At 43.8% G+C, this 26521-nt stretch overlaps 1 protein-coding gene across 1 annotated transcript; it reads left to right on the top strand.

The window, feature by feature from the left end:
• The first annotated feature begins 6386 nt into the window (after positions 1 to 6386).
• LOC148893966 (uncharacterized) lies at positions 6387 to 7385 on the top strand. Its single transcript, XM_089004952.1, has one exon. It carries the CDS (start codon positions 6387 to 6389, stop codon positions 7383 to 7385), a length of 999 nt encoding a protein of 332 aa, XP_088861078.1.
• Positions 7386 to 26521: the final 19136 nt, after the last annotated feature.

The raw sequence follows: 26521 nt of genomic DNA, 5'->3' as shown, positions 1-26521 counted from the left end.
GCACATTTCCAAATGTTCATCATTCATGGTGGAACGGTATTTGGACTTAATGATCTTCATGTAGGAAAAGGCTGACTCACATAAATAAGTGGAGCCGAATAATGCAGTCAAGGAGGTAGCACATTTCCTCATGTTGGGGTACTTTTCCTGTGTGAGTAAGTTACAGAACTGTCCATGAGCCATGGACTTCAGCAGTGAGAACACTCACAATCTCCGATGTCTTTCCATATTTGCTGGGTTAAATCCTCAGCCATGGCTTCACAGCGCCGTGTAACTGTGTCTTGACAGCTGCAGAGCTTTGATTGAAGATAATATCTCTGCCTTATTTTTAAAGTCTCTGAACAAGGAGTCAGCTGCTTCAACGAATGCTTCTTTTACCATCTCTCCGTCTTGGAAGGACTTATTGTTTTTAACAATGGCGTGACTCACCCGGAACGATGCTTCGGTGGCGGCTTTCGCTTTTGAAGTATGTTGAGTGAAAAATGACTGCTGTCCGGACAACTGGGATTTTAGTTCGTCCACCGTTCTCTTTCTCAGCTGGCTTTTCGGCGGGAAGTCAATGTCGTATTTTCCAAGAACAGTCTGAAAATGCCGCTCCACATTTTCCCAATCCGTATGAAAGTAATATGTTTTGCCCCCTTACTCGGTCCCGCTTTCTCACTCATTTTGATCACCATATGTTTTAGCAAAGGCTTAAAATCTGAGGTAATTCGCTGACTAGCTTGTAAATTTTGCTGCGTTTAGCGCCGTTGTTTACGCATGCACGGCGATCAAATGGTAAAAATTCAGTTCTGAATGGTTGCCCTGTATGTCAATCAAGTGACGGGACGTTTGATAGGCTGACAAATGTTTTTTTTTAACTGTCACGCTGCGATCGACCAGTACTACCTCCCCGATCGATCAGTAGATCGCGATCGACGTAATGAGCACCCCTGAAGTAGACTAACACCCAGCACCACTGTCTGATCATAAAATAATCACACTTAAGGTAACCTTGACACCATTTATGAATATTCCTAAGGCTTTATGTTAGAAGCTGAACAATAGTTTGTTAGCCCATGATGAGGTAAAGGAAAATATAAACAGGTTAATAAAGTCTCTCTCTTCTTCAAAACTCTTTCAGCCCCCAATGGGAACTTATTTATAAAGTACGAAATCTGTAAATACATGAGGAAATATAGCAGCAATTTAGCACACATGTCACACACACAGCAGAGCAGAAGAGGACGATTTATGTGCTCAAATAATCTCTCTTTCCAGTCAATCAGCAACCCTATCTGAGGATGATCACGCCAAATTAGCAGACTACCAAAATAAACTTGATGGTATATATAGACGAAAAACAGAGGGTGCATTTATCAGATCCAGGAGGCGTTGGCTGGAAGAAGGGGAAAAATGCTCTACGTACTTCTTTAACTTGGAAAAATCTAAATCTAAAAAACAAACCATTGACACATTAAAAAACAGACTACCACAAAATCTCCTCTTTCTGCTCAAAATTCTATGGTAATCTATACACTTCTAACCATATGCAAGCAGAGCCAGTGTCAATTTTAGAATCCATTCTGTCCAATAAAACTATGAACATGAGAAATGTTAATGAGAAAAAAACGATGTGATCAACCAATCAATCTAATTGAAGTGCAGGATGCAATTAAGCAGATCAAGATGAATAAATCTCCTGGAAACGATGGGCTTACTTCAGAATTGTATAAAACCTTTTCTGATCCTTTGGCTCCTTTCCTGCTCAATGTTTTTTTCTGAAAGCATCTCAAAAGGCTCCCTCCCCTGTTCACTCTCTCAAGGTCTTATATCTCTCATTCCAAAACCAAAAAAAGACACATCCATGCCTTTCCAGCAGCTCATGTATTTCGTTTTTCTACTTTCATTCCTTTCATCACTTTGCTGCTGTGAAATGTAAATTTCTCCACTGTGAGACTAATAAAGGCATATCCAATCCAATCCAAATCCAATCATCTCTTGAAAACTGACGCCCTATCTGCCTACTAAATACAGACTATAAAGTTTTAGCCTTTATCCTTGCAAACCGAATTAGAAAATCCTTATCTTACTTTAATTAGTGAAACACAGTCAGGCTTCTTGAGTAAAAGACAGATTGCCAATAATGTTCGTCTTGTATTGGATATTGATCGTTGATTATCAGGAACTTATTAACCACAAGAGTTTTATTTTATTTCTCGATTTTTACAAAGCTTTTGACACTTTGGAACACCATTTTATTTTTCAATCACTTAATAAGTTTGGTTTTGGAAACTACTTTACTCAGGCTGTTAAGACACTGTACACTAATTGCAACTCCTCAATACTGCTTAAATATGGTACGTCCCCTCACTTCAACATCTCCCGTGGCATCCGTCAAGGTTGTCCTATTTCTTCTTATTTATTCTTACTTTCAGCACAAATCTTATCACTGTTGGTCACTGAAAGCGAGGTCCAAGGTATTGAAGTAGCGGGCAGGCAGGTTGTGATTAGCCAGGTGGCAGATGACACCACACTCTTCCTGAAAAATTCTGAGCAATTTCCAAAGGCCATAGCTCTGGTTAAAGAGTCTTCCAAAGTGTCAGGTCTCTCAGTTAATATAAATAAATGGAGTTGTTAGCTGTGAAATCATGTAATGAGTCTATGCCATACAACATACCTGTAAAAAATCAAGTGACGTACCTAGGTGTTGTCATAGCCAAATAAGACGAAGAGCGTTTGATGGAGAATAAGAATTTATCATGTTTAAAAAGTGCCGTGCTTTGCTAACCAACTAAACAATGGGCCCACAGTCAAAGCGCAGATGGCCACAGTAAATCTGAGTGAAACAGACACGGCAAGGTGAACCGTCGTCTCCATCAAGATTCTAGAAGGCACAGAATTTAGGGCTTGAGATACTCCTTTTCCACCAAAGTTATTTACGGCTTAAACATCCTGCACAAGCGCCAGATTACAAACTTATCAGTTCTTGGAAAAGACAACCAATTAAAATGTCTTATGTTTTACTGCTTGCAGCTGTTGGTGCTCAGAACGCCCAGAGGCGTGGCATTATAATCAAGAAAACTGTGTTTTACTAATATATCACTGTAATTTGCATATACAGTAAAGTCTCGTTATATCGATATTCAAGGGAGTCCGAAAAAACATCGATATAACCGGGACTATCGATATATCCGACCCTGTTTGCATGTAATTTTCTCCGTGCGTGCATAGAAATAGTATTGATATAACCGGGACTATCGATATATCCGTTATCGATATAACGAGACTTTACTGTACTCTCAATAAATAGCTTGGCAGAGGGGCGCAGAATTCAGACGTATGTCATCTGATGACTGCGTCTCCTGCCGGCAGTGGTGACAATCTTTCTGGTTCTGAGTCTCTGTCCACGGTGTCTGACTGTCATATCTCTGACATTTTTGGGGGCTCGTCCGGGATGGCAACGCGTCTCCTGCGGTTGGTGATCTTTGGCTCCTGATTTAAAACGGTGCACCGTCGAAGCCTACTTCGTGAAGACCTCTTTTCCTGGGGCCAGGAGCCGGACCACTCACCGGGTGAGACGCAAACGCCATCCCAACGAACCTGGGCGGGCTCGAGACCGGAAGGATCGTCTCCAAAAATTGAGGTCAGTCTGATTTGGGATAGTACAAGTCTTTTGTTTGGGTCTTGGAAGATAATGCTGGAAGAATAAAAGATAGTACAAGTCCTTTTGTTTGGGTCTTGGAAGATAAACGACAGTACAGCAGGAAGAATGAAACAATAGTCCAAGCTTGGAGGAAAATGAGAACGTTCTAAAGGGCCAGTGCGCCATGGAAAAAAACGTACGGAAGGTCAGTCGGATACTGATTTTAGGACAAGCCTATTTGTTTGGGTATTGAAAGATTGGATAGTACAGCCTTTTGAAGGTCTGGAAGAATGAAAAGCCTCGAAAAAAATTAAGCTAGTTTATGTGGTAGTGAGAGAGCTGAACTGAGCTTAGTTTTTGGGTGCACGAGGACTGATCATCCTTGTGGCTGTATGTCTGTGCCTGTGTGCCTGTGTGAGTCAATGTGTGAGCATGCGGGTCTGTGAGTCAAGCTTGCAAGTTTGACTATGTCGCGGGGTTGTTTCGGGCGTGAGCGTATCTGAGTGTGATTGGAATTGCGATAACGTGTCGTAATTCATATAATATACAGTGGGATTCAAACAGCAGACTTTGTGGATACAGTATGCAAGTTCTCCTCACCCTTTTGGGGGTTAAAGAAGGAGAAACCACAAATGTAAATTTGAATTGCCGTCCTACTGAACGAACCCAGTTATAGAGTCCGCCCTATGCGTTCAAAAACTGGACCAAATTCATAGAAGCAAAAAATAATAATAAAGATAATAAAAATAAATAGAGAGAGGGAAGGGGGACGTTGCGAAAATTGAACTCTAATAATTCGCTCTGCTTCGATAGCATTACCGATCCATGCGCACCAAATCCAGCAGACATTTAAACAGCTTCTTCCCCCAAGCCATTAACTCTTTGAACTCTTCAACAGTAGCCAAAATGGAACTGTATAGTGCCACTTAGCAGTTTTTTTTGACGACGATACTAGTGCAGCGTGTTCTACCGGAAACAAATTCCTTGTGTGTTCTACATACTTGGCAATAAAGATGATTCTGATTCTGATTCTGATTAATGAAAATTCAATCCGGCGCCGGCAACTAAATATTTTATTTCGAAAAAACACGCCGGAACGAGATTGTGATTTCCGGTAAATTACAGTGAAATCTAGGCACCAACATGGCTACGCGGAAGTCTTCCCGTCTTTGGCAACGAGTTAAATCATATCGGTCGCCAGTCTGCCTCGATAAAGAAGAATTTGTTGAGAAACAACGGTCACCTGAAATAGATTATAAAGGATCAACACAGTTTGTTCAAAAGTGGAAAAATAAATACGGATTTTCCGGTGATGTGGATGACTGTGATGAATTAGAAACGTTATTAAGCAAATTATCATTAAACGACAAAGAAAAACGAAAAATGCATGAACACGGAAAACAATGGTTCAAGTGTAAAATCCTTGTTGATAGGGCCAGACAAAAACGATCGAAGAAAACGGCAGAAAAAAAAACAAAAAAAAAAATAGACGAAGATTTAAATACAGCCGCGACTGCAGCGGCGGCTGAAGCTCCACCGGCTCCCCCGCTGCTGCAAGCGCCACCACCAGCACCGCCTCCGACTGAAGGACTCTATCCGATATTACCTCCGTATTCGCAGACAACGAAACAACAAAATTCATTTTCCAATTCGCCGTGGGGGAAGAGTGAAACCAATGTAACAACTACTGATCAGAATTCCGAAAATAATTGGCGCATTGATGATTCGTTTAAACTGCAAAATAGTTCAACTCCCGTGCATTATCAGACACGATCGAAAGGAGCCGTGGGGGGTGGAAACGAACTCTCGATCCAACCACTCCGCTGGAGCAAAACTTGCATGAATCAGGATATGAAAATTTTCAAATCCAGGCGTACCCTATGGTTGAAATGCCAATGCAAGGTAGTGAGAAACCGTTTTTCGTATACCGTCCGTGGACCCCAGCTGAATTTAAAGATATTGCACGGTCTCTCCCAAACCCAAACGAACATCCAGACGATTATGTGAAATAAATGGCAGACATTGTCCACAGCCATAGACTCAATGCCGGGGAAATGTTGAAATTACTCGCGCTGACTACGGGATCTAAATATGGTGTGATTGTCGGTCCGTTCAACGGGAATCAGGCAGTGGGAGGTTATATGCGGTATGAAGAGCTCTCCCAGATCGGGGGTGCACTTGGGCAAATTATGGAGCGTTGCTCCAGAGCATATCAGCGTTTGAAAGATCCAAAAGAGGTTACTAAATGCATCCAAAGGCAAGATGAAGTAACAGATGATTTTTTCCATCGTTTGCGAACAGTGTTTAAAGCACACGGGGGAATCCCCGAGTCGCAATTGGACTTGTTTAATTCGCATCTGAAACAACATCTGCTGAATCAAGCACTTCCTGGTGTAATTCAATATGTTAAAAGGCATAACTTGAATTGGCCAACCTGCCCGATTGATGATGTTTTAAATTATTCACGGAATTTCGAGAGGGTTGCGGACAAAAAGAAGAAACTTGAAAGTCATGTAACTAATATTTATTACGCTGAGAATAAACCAAAAATAAAGAATGCTCGGCGTTACACAAATAACGAACAAAAAGGGTTGTTTGACCCCTCCAAATTGAGCCGTGAGAAATTACAATTTTGGAAAGACGGGAAATGTTTCACTTGTGGAAAGAAAGGACACATTGCGAGAAAATGCACAAAAGTGAGTGAGAATAAACGTGCACAAAAGCGCACGGATGACCCCGAGACTTCCTCAGACGACGACGCATGACTAACCGGGACAACACAGAGGATGCGCTTATCACGGCTTCTGCTCCTCTGTGTGAATCCTCATCCTTAGATGAGGATGAAAGTGACATTTTAGCCGACAGTAATTATATTTTTGACATAGAAAATTACTTGCTTAGACATCAAACCTTTCCCATGGCTAAACCTGAAATAACATTGTTGGTAGAAGGAATTGAAACTGTTTTTCTAGTTGACACAGGAGCCGACATAACGGTTCTGGGCCGATGGCATCGCGACACAGTGAAACCAGGGAAAAATAAGGTCCACATGAAAGGAGCACACGGGTCAGTACAACCCTTGCCATTATCACAAACAGTAACAATTTCTTCTCCAGCGGACCCAGAGAGAAAAGCTCTCGTAGAAGTCGTCTTACATTCTCGCTGTCCAAATAATTTGTTGGGACGAGATGCTCAGACGCAACTAGAAATTTACACCATCGTAAATCACAGGGGCCAGGTTGAAGCTTACATGGGAAATGGTCAAGATAATGCTCATTTTTTCTGGACCCTTGAGTTACAAGATGACACAATGACTCAAATTTCAAAATATCTGACTCAATTGGCTGTTGCAAAGGTACAACCGGGAGGGAGCGTGCAAGCAACAGACAACCTGCATGTTACTGTGCGGTTTAAACAGACGTCCGGACCAGACCCAGATTACACAAAAGCTTTTCTGGGCCTTGAGTCACAGACTATTGTCATTGATCAGGTATATTGGAGAGATTGGTGGTGTTTTGCCACAGTACGGGTGGGGAAAGAGGTCAAGTCGCTTCTTTCATCAGGGCAACACACACACATCCCCATCCGCAAGCCGCAACAGAGCGGATGGGAGGAGATAAACAATCTCGCTGGCTCTGTTCCAAATCACATGTGGAGACCCTCCCCCGCTAACCCGGGATGTGAGAAGACAGAGCCGGGCTGGTTACGACAGCCCATCAATTGGATAGTGAAAACAACTCCGGCTGTTCATTTCAGCTGACAAACTGACATTTACTTGCTGTCTAAAGAGGAGGAGAATGCCATCGAGTGTCTCCCACAAACACTCTGGAGCACAGGGCCAGCAGATGTGGGCCTAATTAAAGACGCTCCACCAGTTATTATTCTCGGGAAAACTGAACAAAGACCAATCATAAAACAATATCCTTTGAAAAAAGATGCTGAAAGGGGAGTTCAGCCGCTAATCAGCGCATTGCAAAAAGCAGGCATATTGAGAACATGTCCCGATTCCCCATGCAACACACCGATATTTCCAGTTCGAAAGTCGCAATCCGATAAGTGGCGACTTGTCCAGGATTTACGAGCAGTGAACCAAGCTGTCCAGAAGAGGGCACCAAACGTGCCCAATCCACACACATTATTAAATTCACTTAGGCCAAAATCTAAGTGGTTTTCTGTTATTGATTTGAGTAATGCATTTTGGAGCATTCCAGTGCATCCTGACAGCCAGCATTGGTTTACATTCACATTCAAAGGAGAAAGATTGACGTTTACCAGACTGTCACAAGGTTTCTGTGACTCTCCAACCATTTTCTCTGAGGCCATTGCGCGCTGCCTGGCCTCCTTTATTGCCCCGCAGGACAGCCAGATTATATCCTACGTGGATGATATCTTGGTGGCATCCACATCTAAGGAACAATGCAGAGCTGACACTTTAGCATTGCTCCATTATTTGTGGGAGACGGGCAATAAAGTCTCAAAAGATAAGATGCGACTTTGGAAGACGGAAGTTGTGTATCTCGGTCACACACGTATTGTGGGAGACAAACAGAAGAAGGCAGTCGCTGCTGCCCTCAAGAAAGATTGTGTCGTTTGTATGAAACCACGTGCAGCGCTGCAGATTGTGGAAGCCGTTACGCCTGATTGTGTTCTGAACATGACGCTGGGCTTTCCGAGCACTGCCTTTTGTTCAGCATATTCTGTTCATTTTCCTGTTGTGCATATCGAGACTAGACCAATGTTGTTTCACCCTCCAACTTCTGGGAATTTCACATGTTTTCATCGGGATAGTTGTAAACGCACCAGGTTCACTGATCATGGGAAAATCAATTCCACTCTATGTGGCACCACTGTTAAGGTCCCTAAGACCTATACGGTATTCGTCAGACGGTCACAGTTGTGGTGGTATTGTGGTGGGGGAACTTTGTATTCTAAATTATCCTCATTTTGGTCAGGAATGTGTGTATATGTTACTGGAGTCCAACAGACAACTTCCCTTGTTGTGAGTGATGATGTATTGACACCAGACCGCATATATAAAACAAAGAGAGATGTGGAGAGCGATGAGTTAAAACCTCCAATTACTCGGAACACCCCTGTGTATTTTGATGCGATTGGTCAACCTCGAAATATTCAGGATAATGATAAATTGTTGGATGAAGTGGGTGCTGCACTCTCACATTTACCTGTCATAGGTTACCTTTTTCCAGTGACCACCTACAAGCACACAGAACTAATCAATTATCTGAACCACAAGATTAACACCTTAACAAATTTCACAGAGGCGTTATTTACACACACAGCTTCACAATTGCATGCTACTTCGCTTGTAGCTTTACAGAATAGACACTTATAGGTATTGGCACTTGATATGGTATTGGCAGAAAGAGGAGGAGTGTGCCGAATAATTCACTCTGGTGAATGTTGTACTTTCATCCCGCTACACACATTATCTAATGGTACACTAACAGAGACCCTCTCACTTCTCAAAGCTTATAGAGAAAAAACACAGGACATGGAAGGTGTCAATCCAAACAGTTTTCTGCAGTGGCTACGAGATATGTTTGGAGATTGGCAGGGTATAGCTGTCACCTTAGTCACAATCGTGATTTGTTTTTTTTATTATCTTGTTTTTGTATTAGTTGTGGTATTCCGCTATGTAGAGTTGGTACCTCCAGACTCATGAATGCTGTTGAGCTGAAGATGGCGGCTCAAGTTACTGTAGCCATGTCTGAGTATCAATATTTGCATGAGGGGTCTGATGACGACTGTTTTGATGATGATTGTTTATCCACTACAATGTAAAACCTTAAATGATGACTTCACAGAAAAGCATTGGAGATGTGAATGTTTGATGTTTCCTGGGTTTATTTACCTTATATGCGCACATGTAAAAAAAAAAAAAAAAAAAAGGGGGGGGGGTACGTCTATATGGTTCCCATTTATTGTTAGAATAGTGCGGGGTAGGTCTTCTGTCTTGTATTTTACCTATATACATATATCCCAATAGTATAGACCACAGGTGTCAAAGTCAAGGCCACATTCGGTCCGCCACATCATTTTCTTCGGCCCACGAAAGCAAATGTAACTTGTGAAATTCCATGATGCTTGCTAAAATCTTCAACAAAATGTCCTATTTTAGCATATAAACCACAATAACAGTCATTATTTTTCTCCAAATTATAACGGCCCTTGATAGGAAACCATAACTACAATGTGGCCCGCGGCAAAAAATGACTTTGACACCCCTGGTATAGACAAATATATGCCATTATATTTACTACAGTAAAGTCTCGTTATATCAATATTCAAGGGAGTCGGAAAAAATATCGATATAACCGGGACTATCGATATATCCGACCCTGTTTGCATGTAATTTTCTCCGTGCGTGCATAGAAATAGTATCGATATAACCGGGACTATCGATATATCCGATATCGATATAACGAGACTTTACTGTATTTTGTTATCTTTTCAATATTTTTTTCTTTTTTACACTCCACGATCACTGTCACGATAATGTTTGCTATCACTTTTAAAAATGATTAAGAGGTGGGAATGATGGAGAATAAGAATTTATCATGTTTAAAAAGTGCCGTGCTTTGCTAACCAACTAAACAATGGGCCCACAGTCAAAGCGCAGATGGCCACAGTAAATCTGAGTGAAACAGACACGGCAAGGTGAACCGTCGTCTCCATCAAGATTCTGTAATTGAACATGTCTTATGTTTTACTGCTTGCAGCTGTTGGTGCTCAGAACGCCCAGAGGCGTGGCATTATAATCAAGAAAACTGTGTTTTACTAATATATCACTGTAATTTGCATATACTCTCACTAAATAGCTTGGCAGAGGGGCGCAGAATTCAGACGTATGTCATCTGATGACTGCGTCTCCTGCCGGCAGTGGGGACAATCTTTCTGGTTCTGAGTCTCTGTCCACGGTGTCTGACTGTCATATCTCTGACAGCGTTGTCATCTGAACCTCGATCCAATAATTGATAAAACCAAGAAGCGCTTTAATCACTGGTTACAAAGGGATCTATCATTAAACGGAAGAATACTGCTAGCAAAAAGTGAGGGAATCTCTCGGTTTGTATATCCTACAATGGCTTTAAATGTGGATCCAAGTGCATGTAACACAATGGACAAAATAATGTATAACTTTGTATGGAAAAATAAAACTCATTATATAAGGAACTCTGTCATATCCAGGATGTTAAAGGAGGGAGGCCTAATTTTTTTGTACTTTACTTCTCTAAACTATACGTTTAAGATTAACTGGCTGTGTAATTATCTGTGTAGCCCTGATGCAATCTGGAATTTCATTCCAAAATCGATGTTTTCCCGACTTGGTGGTCTGTCTTTCATGCTGAAATGTAATTATAAGGTTGAAAAATTGCCTGTTAACCTATCAAAATTCCATAAATAAGTTTTATTAGCCTGGTGCCTAATGTATAACCATTCTTTCTTTCCACATTCATGTATGATCTGGAATCTTCTTTTCCTTTCGGCTTTTCCCCTCAGGGGTCGCCACAGCGAATCAATGTCCTCCATCTATCCCGATTTTGTGCATCCTCTTCTCTCACACCAGCTACCTTCATGTCCTCTTTGACCACATCCATAAACCTCCTCTTCGGTCTTCCTCTCGGTCTCCTGCCTGGCAGTTCAAGGCTCAGCATCCTTCTCCCGATATAGTCACTCTCTCTCCTCTGGACATGTCCAAACCATCTCAGTCTGGCCTCTCTGACTTTCTCTCCAACGCCTCTAACATGAGTTGTCCCTCTAATGTACTCATTCCTGATCCTATCCAACCTGATCACTCCCAAAGAAAACCTCAACATCTTCAGCTCTGCTACCTCCAGCTCTGCTTCCTGTCTTTTCTTCAGTGGCACCAGTGTCTCCAGTCCAAACATCATGGCTGGTCTGACCACGGTTTTATACGCTTTTCCTTTCATCCTCGCTGAAGCCCTTCTATCACACATCACACCTGACATTTTTCTCCAGCCGCTTCAGCCTGCCTGGACACGCTTCTTCACCTCTTTTCCACACTCTCCATTGCTCTGGACAGTTGACCCCAAGTACTTAAAATCCTCCACCTTCTTTATCTCTTCCCCCTGTAGCATCACTCTTGCACTTGGATCCCTCTCATTCACACACATATATTCCGTCTTGCTGCGACTGATTTTCATTCCTCTCCTTTCCAGGGCATATCTCCACATCTCTAGTTTCTCCGTCACATCTTCACTGTTCTCGCTACAGATCACAATGTCATCTGCAAATATCATGGGAGATTCTTGTCTAACATCGTCTGTCAGCCTGTCTATCACCATAGCAAACAAGAAGGGGCTCAGAGCTGACCCCTGGTGGAGTCCCACCTCCACCATAAATTCCTCAGTCATACCGACAGCACACCTCACAAGTGTCTTACAGTCATGATACATGTCTTGCACCGCTCTGACATACTTTTCCGTCACTCCAGACTTCCTCATGCAATGCCACAGCTCTTCTCTGGGCACCCTGTCATATGCTTTCTCCAGATCTACAAAGACACAATGCAATTCCTTCTGACCTTCTCTCTACTTCTCTATCAGCATTCTTAAAGCAAACATTGCATCTGTCGTACTCTTTTTTGGCATGAAGCCATATTGCCGCTCACAAATGTTCACTTCTGCTCTTAGTCTTGCTTCAACTACTCTTTCCCAGAGTTTCATTGTATGGCTCATCAACTTTTTTCCTCTGTAATTAGTACAACTCTGCACATCTCCTTTGTTCTTAAAAATGGGCACGAGTACACTTCGTCTCCATTCTTCAGGTATCTGTTCACCATCTAAGATCTTGTTGAATAACCCAGTCAGGAACACCACCGCCACCTCTCCAAGACACTTCCATACCTCGATTGGTAAATCATCAGGCCCGAGTGCCTTTCCCCCTTCATCCTCTTCAGCGCCCTCTTCACTTCATCCTTGCTAATGCTTGCTACGTCTTGGTCCACAACAGTCACGTCTTCTACTCTTTGTTCCTTCTCATTTTCCTCATTCATCAATTCTTCAAAGTACTCTTTCCATCTTGCCATCACACTACTGGCACCTGTTAATACATTGCCATCTCTATCCTTAATCACCCAAACCTGCTGCAGGTCCTTACCATCTTTGTCTCTCTGTCTCGCCAGCCTGTAAAGATCAATCTCACCTTCCTTGCTGTCCAGCCGAGCATATAAGTCATCATAGGCCTCTTGTTTGGCCTTTGCCACCTTTACTTTAACCGTGCGCTGCATCTCCTTGTACTGCTGTCTACTCTCGTCCGTCCTCTTTGCTTACCTCTTTCTCTGTATACACTCCTGCACCTCCCCATTCCACCACTAAGTCTCCTTATCTACCTTTCTTCCACTGGATACACCAAGTACTTTCCGACCCGTGTCTCTGATTATGTTCGCTGTAGTTTGCCAGTCAACTGGGAGGACCTCTTGCCCACCCAGTGCTTGTCTTACCTCCTTCCTAAATGTCATGCAACATTCTTCCTTTTTCAACTTTCACCATTTTGTCCTCACTTCAGCCTTTGGTTTCTTCATCTTCCTCACTGTCAGCATCATCCTACACACCACCAACCTATGCTGTCTGGTTACACTCTCACCAACCACTACTTTGCAGTCACTGATTTCCTTTAGATGGCGCCGTTGACACAAAATGTAGTCTACCTGTGTACTTCTGCCTCTACTCTTATCTATACCCTATGTTCCAGTCTCTTCTGAAAGAAAGTATTCACAATAGCCATTTCCATTCTGTTAGCACAGTCAACCACCATCTGTCCTTCAGCGTTCCTCATCTGGAGTCCAAACCTGCCCATCACCTCCTCATCATCTTTGTTTCCTGCGCCAACATGTCCATTGAAGTCTCCACCAATTACAACCGTTTCACTTCCTGGGATGTTCTGTATGACTTTATCAAAGTCCACCCAAAATTTCTCCTTCTCCACCAGCTCATATCCTACTTGTGGGCCATACCCACAAACAACATTGAACATCACACCTTCAATTTCTAGCTTCAGACTCATCATTCTATCTGATACTCTTTTTACTTCTAAGACATTCCTAACAAACTCCTCTTTTAAGATAACCCCAACTCCATTTCTCTTTCTGTCTTCACCATGATAGAACAACTTAAACCCTGACCCTAAGCTTCTAGCCTTGCTCCCTTTCCACCTGGTCTCCTGGACACACAGTATGTCTACCTTCCTTCTCTGCATCATGTCAACCAGCTCTCGACCTTCACCTGTCATTGTTCCTACATTCAAAGTTCCTACTCTTAGTTCTATACTCTTGGCGTTCCATCTCTCTCTTTTCCTCCGGGCACACCTTCCCCCACTCCTTCTTCGACCAACAGTAGTCCATTTTCCACTGGCACCCTGAAGGGGGTCAACAGTACCAATGGCGGCCGTTGTTAACCCGGGCCTCGACCGATCCGGTATGGGATTCATAGGTTTCATTCACATATTTGTTTTCGCAAAAACGTTTTACGTCGGATGCCCTTCCTGACACAACCCTCTGTATTTATCCGGGCTTGGGACCGGCACAATAAGGCACTGGCTTGTGCCCTCTTGTGGCTACATTCATGTATGATCTGGAATAATTGTCATATTTTGTACAAAAACAAATCACTGTTTTTGTCGAGAAGGATTGACTTGGGTATCATTTATGTAAAGCAACTTTTTTAACACAAACAATGATTTAATGAACTATGCTGAGTTTCTCAATACGCATCAAATCCCTCTGACCCTGAAGGACTTTGCCATCGTTATGGATGCCATCCCAAGTGGTATCATAAGCCTGTTCAAGGGTCACTCCGCTACTCCCGACAGACCACCGCCAATTCCAGTGACAGAAACTGCCCTGGGGAAACTCTGTTTCTCATTAATTGCTCGAAATCGGAACTGTGCAATTCGACATTTGTTTCAAAAATCTTTTGTGACGGTTCCCTATATTGTTCATCACTGGAGAACGTATGTCCCAAATATCCCATGGGAAAAGGTTTGGACCCTCCCATATAAATTTTTCATAACAAACAAACAAAGAGAAATAACCTACGAACTTTTGCACCGTTGCTATCCTGTTAAACATAAGATATGGTCCTTACAGGATATATCTTGTACATTTCGTGAAGCTGAGCCTGAAACTGCAACTCACCTCTTCTGGGCTTGTCCGGAAACTACTCGCTTCTGGAAACACTTGGTCAAATATGTTGAATGTAGAATCACTTCTCCGTTCATATTTCATTACAAAGACATGCTGTTTGGATATTACAACAAGACCAACGATAAATATTTTATTATTAATTTATTATTTTTTCTTGCCAAACATCATATTCTTAAATCTAAATTTTGTGGGAGGAAACCCCTATTTGTAATATTTCAAAATTAAATGAAACTATATCAGAAAACAATTCATCTGCCGACCCAAACGCTATCAAAACACACAATTTCTTGATGAAATATGGCATAGGATGATATGCTTGCCGAATCATCTGGTGTTCCCCCCCCTCTCTTTTTTGTCAATTTCACTATGCCGGCAGAGTTGTTGTCTCAAACATACTTTTAACACCACCATCATTTGCTAACTCCAGCACTTCCTCATGCACAGGCATGCTGGATTCACCTGGTTTGTTGACAATGGGTTGCGGATCCATTCCTTGGCAGTTCGTCAATGAAGGCTCGGGCTCAGTCTTTTCCAAAAAGCCCGCCAATGTTTGAAACATGTCAAATACACTGCTATTCACGCGCCGTCCCCACAAATCCAGTTTGGCTTTAAATGCAGCTATTTTATCAGCCAACTTGAAGACACTTGTCATTTTCCCCTGAAGTGACAGATTGAGTATATTGAGCAGATTGAATATGTCGCAAAAGTATGCGAGCTTTGTCGTTCGTCACGGAAATGTGCTGCAAGCGGTGACTTTTCATTTTTCAAAATAAAACATAGTTCAGATTCAGATAATAAATAAAACGGAAATTACAGTAAAGCCTCGTTATATCGATATCGGTTATATCGATAGTACCGCTTATTACGATACTATTTTCATTTCCCTTGCACATTTCTAGTCTTTTTATGTATAATTAGTACCGTTTAGTACTGTAATGCCCCTGGTATAGCGAGTCGGTATTTTATTAACAAATTTAGCAGTTTTATCACACAAACAGGAGCATTTGTTACGCCACAACTCACGCGCAGACAATCCCTCAGGCATACTGCCTAACCCCCGTTCTTGGGTCCTCCCTTCTCTCCGTGTGTGTCGTCACGGGACCCCAACAAGCCCAGCCCCCAAACATGCATAACACAAGCACTGAACATTACACTACCCTCCCCTTTATGAAACCCTCGCCCCGAGGGGTCAACAAAAAAGTCCTCAAGTCGCTGTGGCCTTCGTCTGCGTCTCTGTGGTCGACCTGGCTGTGGCTTGGTTCCCCCCTGCGCTGGCTGACTCGGGGCAAAACTGGAGGAGGGTGGGGAACCTGGGGTAACCAGATTACCTGACGTGGACGAAGCAGACCCCGCCTCAAATACAGGAATACCGCTGCCCCGGTAGGGGGCCAACCTGTCCCGATGTAGAGCAATTTTCCTGCCCCTGGGGGGGACAGCTACCCGATAAACAACCTCCCCCACCCGCTCGAGTACCCTACAAGGACCATCCCAGTGGCTGTCTAGTTTGGGGCAGCGGCCTTTTTTCCGTTTGAGCGTATACACCCAAACCAAGGAGTGGTGCGCGTCTTCTGCATGTCAAGGCGTTCACACGGAGCAGCGAACACCCTGGACTCAAAATTTCTGCCTTGGTCACTGTGGATTATATCTGCAGTTCCAAACCGGCAGAACATGCCCTCCAGTAGCGCATCAGCTACTGTTTCCGCCTCTTGGTCTGGCAGTGCGTATGCCTCTGGCCACTTGGTAAAATAGTCCATTGCACACAGCACGTAGCGATTCCCTCTGTCTGTCACAGGGAAAGGGCCCATGATGTCCTCAGCAACTCTCTCCATGGGCGCATCAACCCTTTGTTGCTGAAGTGGTGCGTGTGATTGGGCTTGAGGTCCTTTGTAGGCCATGCACTCATCACAGCGCCGACAGAAGTCCTCTACGTCCCGTCGGTCCTGCCCCCAATAGAACCCTTGGCGTAGCCGTCGGAGGGTCTTTGTGCTGCCAAAGTGTCCCGAGCCGGTGCCCCCATGACATGCTCTCAGCACCGTCTCTCTGAGAGCTCTTGGAATGACCACCTGCCATCTCTCTTCCCCGGCGGCAGGTTCTTTCCAGGCTCTCTGCAGCACGCCGTCCTTGATGCGTAAGCCATCAAACTTGCTCCAAAGGCCTTTGGAATCAACAGAGAGTCCCATCACGCCTTCCCAGGGCGGCCTCCTGCCACTCTGGACATCACTGCCGCACGGGGTTGAGATCGTGGTCCTCCTGTTGTTTTGAAGCCCACTCAGCAGTGTCCACAGCCTCCAGGGTGCAGCATGTCGGCACAGCAGCAGCCGCTTCCCCGCAAAGCTCCAACTCCCTGGCATCTCGCCGGTCACAATAGCTGCAGCCACTAATGGAACATGGCCGCCGGGAAAGTGCATCTGCATTAGCGTGCTGAGCCCCAGCCCGATGCACCACAGTGTAGTGGAATGCTTGCAGCTCCTCGAGCCACCGTGCTACTTGGTCTTCTGGTTCCCTGAACGACATCAACCACTGCAGTGCGGCGTGATCTGTTCTGATGGTGAAGGGCACGCCACACAGGTAGTACTTGAAGTGGCGTGTCGCCAGAACAACTGCTAGCAGTTCACGTCTTGTAACGCAGTAGCGTCGTTCACTTTTATTGAAAGTGCGTCTGAAATAGGCCACCACTCGCTCACCTTCTGGCCCCACCTGGGACAACACTGCCCCCATGCCGACATTGCTCGCGTCTGTGTCCAGCAAAAAAGGCAGGGATGGATCAGGAGGGGTGAGGACGGGAGCGTTCATGAGGGCTTTTTTTAGGCTGGAGAATGCCTCCTGACAATCCGGCAGCCACACGAAGGGTTCATTATCTTTCAGGAGGCGGAACAAGGGTGCTCCAATAGAAGAAAATCCTTTCACAAACCGCCTGTAGTATGAAGCTAGTCCCAAAAAACTTTTTAACTGCTTCTGGTCCCTTGGTACTGGCCAGTCTTTGATTGTGCTGACTTTCTCCTCCAGCGTGCTGATGCCCTTACCGTCCACTAGATGGCCCAAGAATTCCACTTTTTGCTGCATGAAGTGGCACTTACCTGGGTGCAGTTTCAGCCCAGCGGCCGCAATCTTCCCCAGCTCCAGGCTCAGAGATTCCAGTGCCACTTGAAAAGAATTACCATGGACGAGGACATCATCCAAATACACCAGGCACTTTTGCCTCGGAATGTTTGTGAGTATTGTGTCCATCAAAGGCTCAAATGTCCCTGGTGCATTGCATAGGCCAAAACTCATGACCTTAAACTGCCAGTGTCCTCGTGTGGTGCAGAATGCCGTCTTGGGCTTGGACTCTGTGGTGAGAGGGACTTGCCAGTAGCCACTCCGCAGGTCAAGTGACGAGAACCACGCAGAACCCGAGACCAGATCCAAGGTCTCGTCTACGCGTGGTAGTGGGTAGCAGTCTTTCTTTGTCACCTTATTGAGCGGTCTGTAGTCCACACAAAACCGCGATTTGGTGCTCTTTTTCTTGGGGACCATGACCACGCCAGACGCCCACGGACTGTCGGAGGGCTCGATAATCCCTGCCTTGAGCATGGCACGGATCTCTTGATCTGCGGCTTCCTGCTGGGCTAGAGGCAGGCGTCGAGGGCGAACCTTCACTGGTCGCGCGTCACCTGTGTCGATGTGGTGCTCGACCAAGTGAGTGAGGCCCACCTCATTCTCACTGAGAGCAAAAATGTCATTAAATTCCCACAGTACCTGCCATAACTGCTCCTGCTGCTCGACACTTAAGCCATCACAGTTCTTCTGCCAAATGGACCGGATAGCCCCAGTCCGGCTCTCTGGTGATTAACCCGGGGTCAAATTGACTGGCATGGCTGGGTTGGATCCAGTTGGCGCCCCCGGTGGGTAGACCATCACAGGGCGAGCGAACTCTACCCAATCTACCGTCGAAAGCTGAGGAATCAGCACTGCTGCTGTCTTGGTTGGTTTGGGTCATCGGTGCATCCGTGCTCTCTGCTGACGGTTCCGCCGTGTTGATGGCCACCTCTGGTGCACTCTGTCGAGACGCCGTGATCAGCTCCACATGCTGACCGCGCGGCAGGATGAGTACTCCAGCTCCCAAGTCCACCACACATTTTGCGGCTTTTAAAAATTCTCGTCCCAAGATACAGGGGTCACTCACGTCAGCTATCCAAGCTGAGTGGGTTGTCGACAAACCCCCCAGAGTGAAAACAAAGTTCCCTTCACCTTGCATCTTGGCCGTTTCACCGGTCACGGTCCTCAGTTTTGTGAGGGTCGATTTTAAGACGGTTCCCGCTGGAACAACGTCAGGCCTCACAATTGTGGCTGACGACCCAGTGTCCACCAAGGCTGTACAGGAAATGTCCCCAATTTGCACGCGAACATGACTGAGGTCCCCCACGTCTGTCCACCCCACCATGATCGCTTTCTCTCCACGTGCAGATTGTAATTTCCGGCTACTCACTGGACGGGTTGACCGGGCTACGCGGACCCTTTCCCGTTTCCCTGGTGGTTCAACATCTTTGGGCAGCGTTGTAGCAGATGACCTAGCTGGCCACACCCCCAGCAGACAGCAGGGCGAGCACGTCCACCACTTCCTTCCTCCCGTTGTGCTGGGCGGGTATTTATCGCACACACCAGCTCATCCAGCCACGCTGGCCGGCGCTCCTCACCTCCTGACAGCGAGGTTGCCAAAACGGGGCAAGCCACCGTCGGTAGTACTCCTCTGGCTGCGATCTCCCTCTCCGTAGAAAGAGCGAGTGCTTCTCCGAGCGCCGCTGGGTGGGCAAGCTGGACGTGTAGGCGCAGTTCATCCGGTCTGAGTGCTTGGATGAACTGGTCCCGGATAAGTTCATCTTGGATGTCCTTTGGCATCCCAGCATATGCCCGCCGGCCGAGGCTCTCGATCTCATGGGCAAGACAAGGCAGCGGCTCCCCAGGATGTCGATCACGCCGTTTTAGCTCGCAGCGCAAGGAATCCATCAAATTAAACTCCCCGAAACGCCTCTGTGAGGTGCCCACCAGCGCGCAGTAATTGAGTCTCTCTCCAGGGCTTAGTAGCAGTAGACAGGAAGTAGCCTCGTCGGTTAATGAAAGTGCCAACTGTGCCGCTTTCACCTTGTCTGGCCAGTTTGCCGCGTCTGCCACCAATTCAAACTGGGCCCGATAAGCCTCCCAACTTCCTTTCCCGGAGAACTTTTCATGGGGGGCCAAGCCAACCCCAGGGCGCCGCCATCAATGCTTCCGTCAACCCTCGTGGCCGCTACATCCCGGCGTGGCGCCGTAATGGCGGACTCGCGCTCATTTCGGCACGGATTGTCAACATAATTATCATAAACATGACCTCGCTGTGTGCCACTTGACATTGGCATGTCTATCACGCATGGCGCTGCTTCTTTTTTTACCGTAGCCGGGTCGCCGTACTGAACGGCCTCCTCCTTTACCGTCGCAAAGTTGCCGAACATTTTTTTAAGCAGTTGGGCGTACGACGGAAAATCCGATGCTTCTGACACCAATGTAATGCCCCTCAGCGTGACGAATGATGCGCAGAGTCGCTGGTATAGCGAGTCGGTATTTTATTAACAAATTTAGCAGTTTTATCACACAAACAGGAGCTGTTGTTACGCCACAACTCACACGCAGACAATCCCTCAGGCATACTGCCTAACCCCCGTTCTTGGGTCCTCCCTTCTCTCCGTGTGTGTCGTCACGGGACCCCAACAAGCCCAGCCCCCAAACATGCATAACACAAGCACTGAACATTACAGTAAGATACCCGGTTATTACGATAATCCGGTTATTACGGTGCTCCTTTTCATCCCCCGCCGGCCATTTTGCTGTTTATATCGAGACATCGGTCGCGCCATTGGTCGACTTGGTCACGTGTCTTGGTCACGTGACATGCCATCGGTCGCGCCATTAGTCGACTTGGTCACGTGTCTTGGTTACGTGACACGCCATCAGTCGACTTGGTCACGTGAGTTTGTTGCGTGCCCAGCGCCCGTGTAGCAGAGCCATTTTCATTTTCAGACGCTAGCTCGTGTGTAGCAGACGAGATTGAAGTGTTTGTGTTAAATGGTAAAAATGGGAAGCAGAAGAAGATTGATGACTTTTTTAAATTGTATACATAATACAGTAAGATGTAAGCGTTGCAGTTTCCCTGTTGTGTTATGTACATGCCCACTGTACTGTATATGAATGCAATCGTTTTTTGCAACAATGTTTCTTGTTTTGTCTGCTGAAGCGTGATGATTTTGAAAATTATTAACATTCCATACTGTGTATTAAAGGACAACCGATGTCACTTTTGTTAGGTTAAAATATTACGGGCTAATGTTAGCGTTAACAGTTACATTTTATCTTTTAACAATTTTGAACGCAATTAAATATGTACCTTATTGCGCAACGTTGTAACCTAACAATTGGCATGTTCGTTGTGAGAGAGATCACCAAAGAAGCCGGCAAGTTACTCACAGATGATTTATTCCTAACAAATTGATCTAATGCAGAATTCTGGGTCTCAGCTCCCTGACACAGAAAATATTTGTGTGCCCCAAATCAGTTAGAGAGACGAAAGACAAAGACTGAGACTGAGCAGCCCAGATTTAAAGGTGTCCCACATGCATATTCAAATTTGGCTCAAACAAAGAAATCACCAGTTGATTGGATCCCTCTCCTCTGATGTCGTCATCCTTTTGGTGGGGTATTGTGGAGACGGCTCCAGTTGCCTTTGCCAAGATAGCGTTCGTTTATGTTGTATCCCGTCACCTCCTTCCTTCAGCCTTGGTCAGGTCGTAAGTTTTCCTCTCCTTTTGGTGATACGAATCAGCGTGGAGACGTCTCGAGTTGCTCTTTTATATTTCCTTGCGTGATGAGGACCAGCTGACCCCTTGACATCCTGGTTCCTGAACAGACACAACTCCACAATCAAACATGCAAACCTTCCATGCCCGCCTGCACATCCTCCTGTTGAAAGCAAAGCACTATCAATGCTGAATAACTCAATTGTTTTACCGCTTATCCTACACAGTGCCTGACATGGCTTAGTAAATTTATTACTTCCTTTATTGCAGACCAGCCGACCCCTTAACCCCCTGGTATCTAAACAACCACAACTTCAAACATGCAACCATTCCACATATGTTCCTTCACCCATCCACTGAAAACAAATATCCATTTATACTGATTAACTCACTATTTTAATGTTCATCATACAATGTTAAAAAATGGCTAACTAAATGTATTTATTTCCTTCACTTTATATTCAAATGCAAAACACCAATAAAAATGACTTCACGCCAAGACGTCTTGCATTGCTTGTGAATCCAAACAATGGCTTCAGATTCGGATAATATGCTTCCTTGTTACACATCCAGTTATGAATATGATTCAAATACACTGTAGTTCTGAAGATTAAAGCATACATGTTTGCAATCATTAAAGAATTATATTTGCCATTTTGAGGCAACATTGGGGGAACATCTCTCACCCAAAAAAGAAAAAAAGAGGCACAAAATGGGAGCTCATGGCCAGCTCCGTTTCTTATATGGCGCTTGGCTGCCCTCTTTTGGCGGCTTTTGTTAATGCAGTTCGGCGCAGGATCGGATATATCGATAGTCCGGTTATATCGATATTTTTTCAGACTCCCGAGAATATTGATATAACGAGTCTTTACTGTATGTAAATAATTTATTCTTTCTGCGCGGCCCGGTACCAAATGACCCACGGACCCGTACCGGTCCGCGGCCCGGGGGTTTGGGATCCCTGTACTAAAGCATTAAATGTATTGTGTGCAAACCTCATAGCACAGTAAGAACACTACAACCCAATTATTATTATTATTATTATTATTATTATTATTATTATTATTATTATTATTATTATTAATAATAATAATAATAATAATAATAATAATAATAATAATAATAATAATAATAATAATAATAATAATAATAATAATAATAGACTTAATTTACAAGCGGCTTTCAAAACTCTAAGGGACACTTTACTGCCGCAGGATATTTTTTCTGCGGGTGAGCAGCGGCAGCCACACGCGCCAGCGTTCACTGATTAATTAACTGTCTTTCAAATGTGAAAAAGAGCCCTTGTCAGTTAATAAATTTGTCTCAAGGAATATGCAAAATATGGCATTTACATACTATTTCGGAGCTACTGGGAGGAGGAAACGTAAATAAATTAAAATAACATATGCACTGTGATTTATCAAGATTGCGTCTGTTTTTAATAAGTTTCAATCGAATTTGCAAAGTTAAAGAAATCAAAATGTATTGAAAAATAGAATCACTTTCAACATTCAAAACATATTCCACAACGAAATACACAAGCTCAATCATATCTACTTGTGTTAAACTCCGCAAAATCATGGATGGATTGTCCTGACCGCACGCTCTACAAACTCGCCATGGACACCCTCGCCTTCACGCACAAACAGTACACATGTAACGTTGCCAAGCACACAGACATAGGCTGTATTAAATATCCTATCTGCAGCTGAAATTCCAATCAGAAGCTTGCTTCGTGCTTCCGGACTTTCCCGAGCGTTATAAGGTTGTGCATTTGCATATCATTTTCGATGCACATAAACTCAGCCCCAGAAATAAGATACAAAAGAAGCTAACAAAATTTATGATGTTAGAAAACGTAAACGTACATCATCCCGTGACTGTGAAGTGTCCTTGAGAGTTTTGAAAGGCATCGTGGAAAGAGGCGTTGACATGGATTGTAACAAACATATTGGGAACAAACATATCATTGTGCACCATGATGAGAGCAGTGTATGGACAAACGACACCTGGTGCAAAATTTTCAGCAAGGGATATTTAACATATACAGTAAAGTCTTGTTATATCGATATTCTCGGGAGTTAGAAAAAATGTCGATATAACCGTACTGTCAATATATCCGTCCTGCGCCGAACTGCATTAACAAAAGCCGCCAAAAGAGGGCATCCAAGCGCCATATAAGAAACGGAGCTGGCCATGAGCTCGCCATTTTGTGCCTCTTTTTTTGGGTGAGAGACGTTCCCCCAATGTTGCCTCAAAATGGCACATATAATTCTGTAATCGATTGCAAACATGTATGCTTTCCTCTACAGAACTATTTGAATCATATGCATAACTGGATGTGTAACAAGAAAGCATATTATCCGAATCTGAAGCCATTGTTTGGATTCACAAGCAATGCAAGATGTCTTGGTGTGAAGTCATTTTTATTGGTGTTTTGCATTTGAATAAAAAGTGACATCGGTTGTCCTTTAATACACAGTATGGAATGTACAGTAATTTTCAAAATCATCATGCATCAGCAGACAAAACAAGAAACATTTTTGCAAAAAACAATTGCATTCATATACAGTACAGTGGGCATGTACATAACACAACAGGGAAACTGCAACGCTTACATCTTACTGTATTATGTATGCAATTTAAAAAAGTCATCAATCTTCTTCTGCTTCCCATTTTTACCTTTCCACACAAACACTTCAATCTCGTCTGCTACACACGAGCTAGCATCTGAAAATGAAAATGGCTCTGCTACACGGGAGCTGGTCACGTACCAAACTCACGTGACCAAGTCACGTGACCCAGTCGACCAATGGCGCGACCGATACAGATTTCGATAATGGTGGTACTGTATAGAAACCCCTAAGCAAATATCGATTCATCTTAAATATCTTTTGTACCGATACAAACATAGCAAAATGGCCGGCGGGAGATGAAAAAGCACCGTAGTTGATCGTAAAAACCACGAATCTTACTAAACTGAACTAATTATACATAAAAAGACTAGAAATGTGCATGAGAAATGAAAATAGTGTAAGCAGTATTATCAATATAAACGATATCGATATAACGAAACTTTACTGTATTAAGCAAGGGAACATTTGTGGCAGGTACATCCTTAATTAAAAAAAACCTTTATACTTTGCAACAATGTTTTTTTTGCGATTAGTCGTCTTTAAACTTGCGTTTAAAGTTGTGAAAAATGGGGCAGCCAACTTTTCAGAGTTGTCTGACCTGGTGTCCGCTAACTTTTTGTCATGAGTTTTAGACATTGTTCTTACCATAATTTGGACAAGTTCGGCAGGCCGGATTAAAAAGCCCAACATCTTATTATTATAAATGTGGCCCGCGGGCCATAGTTTGACAATGTCTGGTCTAAAGTTTCTCACGCTGCATTGAATATTTATGTAGTCCTAAAACTCAATATTCTGGGGATCATGCAATTTGAGTGAAAATGACAAAAACCCTGGCACTGGAGTGGACACATATTTGCACATCATCTGGCAGTGAATGAGTTAAGGAGAGCACAGACATTTCTGTTACTTAGTTTCTCTTTCTGTTAATTTCACCTGTTCCTGTCAGCCCTGCGCTTGTATAGTATTTCATTTCCAGACTGTCTTTGTGTTCCACCCACCAGCATCTCATAGCCTTGTTATCCAAGAATCTATTTAGTTTCTCACTTTGGCTTCAATTGTTGTTATTCCATTTGTTTTCGTTCTGCATCCTCGCTCAATTCATTTGTCATCACTTCTACTGTCACTTTTACCTGCTTCCAACACTCAGCATCAAGGACAATGAAAAGAAACCACACAAAATTAACTTAATTTTTTTTGTCTGTGAAACACAATTGTAGCTGTCATTCACATAAAAATAGATTTTTTTGGACTGCCTTTAAATATTTTAAGTACTCTTGCTCACAGTTTTTCTTTTCTTATCTAATATATTGGTCCACTGAACAGCCAACCTCCAGGCTTGTCGTTCTGTCTCTCCATATTGTTCACTGTTAGGGTGTTTATGTTCCTGTGTTCGAGTTGTACCTGGGAAAGTAAATTCCTTGTGTGATTTTGCATATTTGGCTCATAAAACATTCAGATTATTTTTTCTTGTTCGATCAAGATAGAAGATGCCAAGAAAGCGTAACACAAAGATAGACAAAATTCAACTACAACGGACAATGATGCGCAAAGATTGACCCAGGTCACATTGGAGTCAATGATCCAATTTAACCCGGTGCTTGAGGATAAGTTATGCGCAAAGGATCCAGTAGATGTCAGCGTGCGACCTTTCAAACTGGAAGTCAGAAACACAACCTGCCCACAAAAATCAACACTAAATAAATAAAATTCGATCTTCTGGAAAACTTTTCGAAAGATAGGTATGAAATTGGGCGGGATGTTCTGAAACTGACGAGAACATACTTATGGTTCAGAAATTATTGATGATTCTTGTGGCTTCTGGAGAAAAGTTTGCATGTTGTCATTGTTTGCATGTTTTCTGCGGGCACTCCGGTTTCATAAATATGCATATTAGGTTAAATGAAGGCTGCAAATTTTCTGTATAGTCAAATCTAATCCAAATTGTTGTTTGATTGTCCTGTTTTACTCAGATTTTTTATTACAACGAGGGCAGTGTGTACCCCCTCTCTTGCTGAAAGTAAGCTAGGTGAGACTCCAACACACTCGCAACCTCGTGAGAACTGGCCATATAGAAAATAAATGGATGCATTTTGAGACCTTGTCATAATGATTGTGAATTGGTGTTAGAACACTTGTTGATGTCGGAAAGGGATTTAAGTGATTAGCAAACCGACCGACAGACAGACAAACAAACAAACAAACAAACAAACAAACAAACAAACAAACAAACAAACAAACAAACAAACAAACAAACACCCAAACAAACGAA

Source organism: Hippocampus bargibanti, linkage group LG09 (genome assembly GCF_051943395.1).
Source record: "Hippocampus bargibanti isolate YZ-2025 linkage group LG09, ASM5194339v1, whole genome shotgun sequence".
NCBI classification, from domain to species: domain Eukaryota; kingdom Metazoa; phylum Chordata; class Actinopteri; order Syngnathiformes; family Syngnathidae; genus Hippocampus; species Hippocampus bargibanti.
Note: the sequence above shows the minus strand (reverse complement) of the source record. Positions and strands in the feature narration are given on the sequence as shown.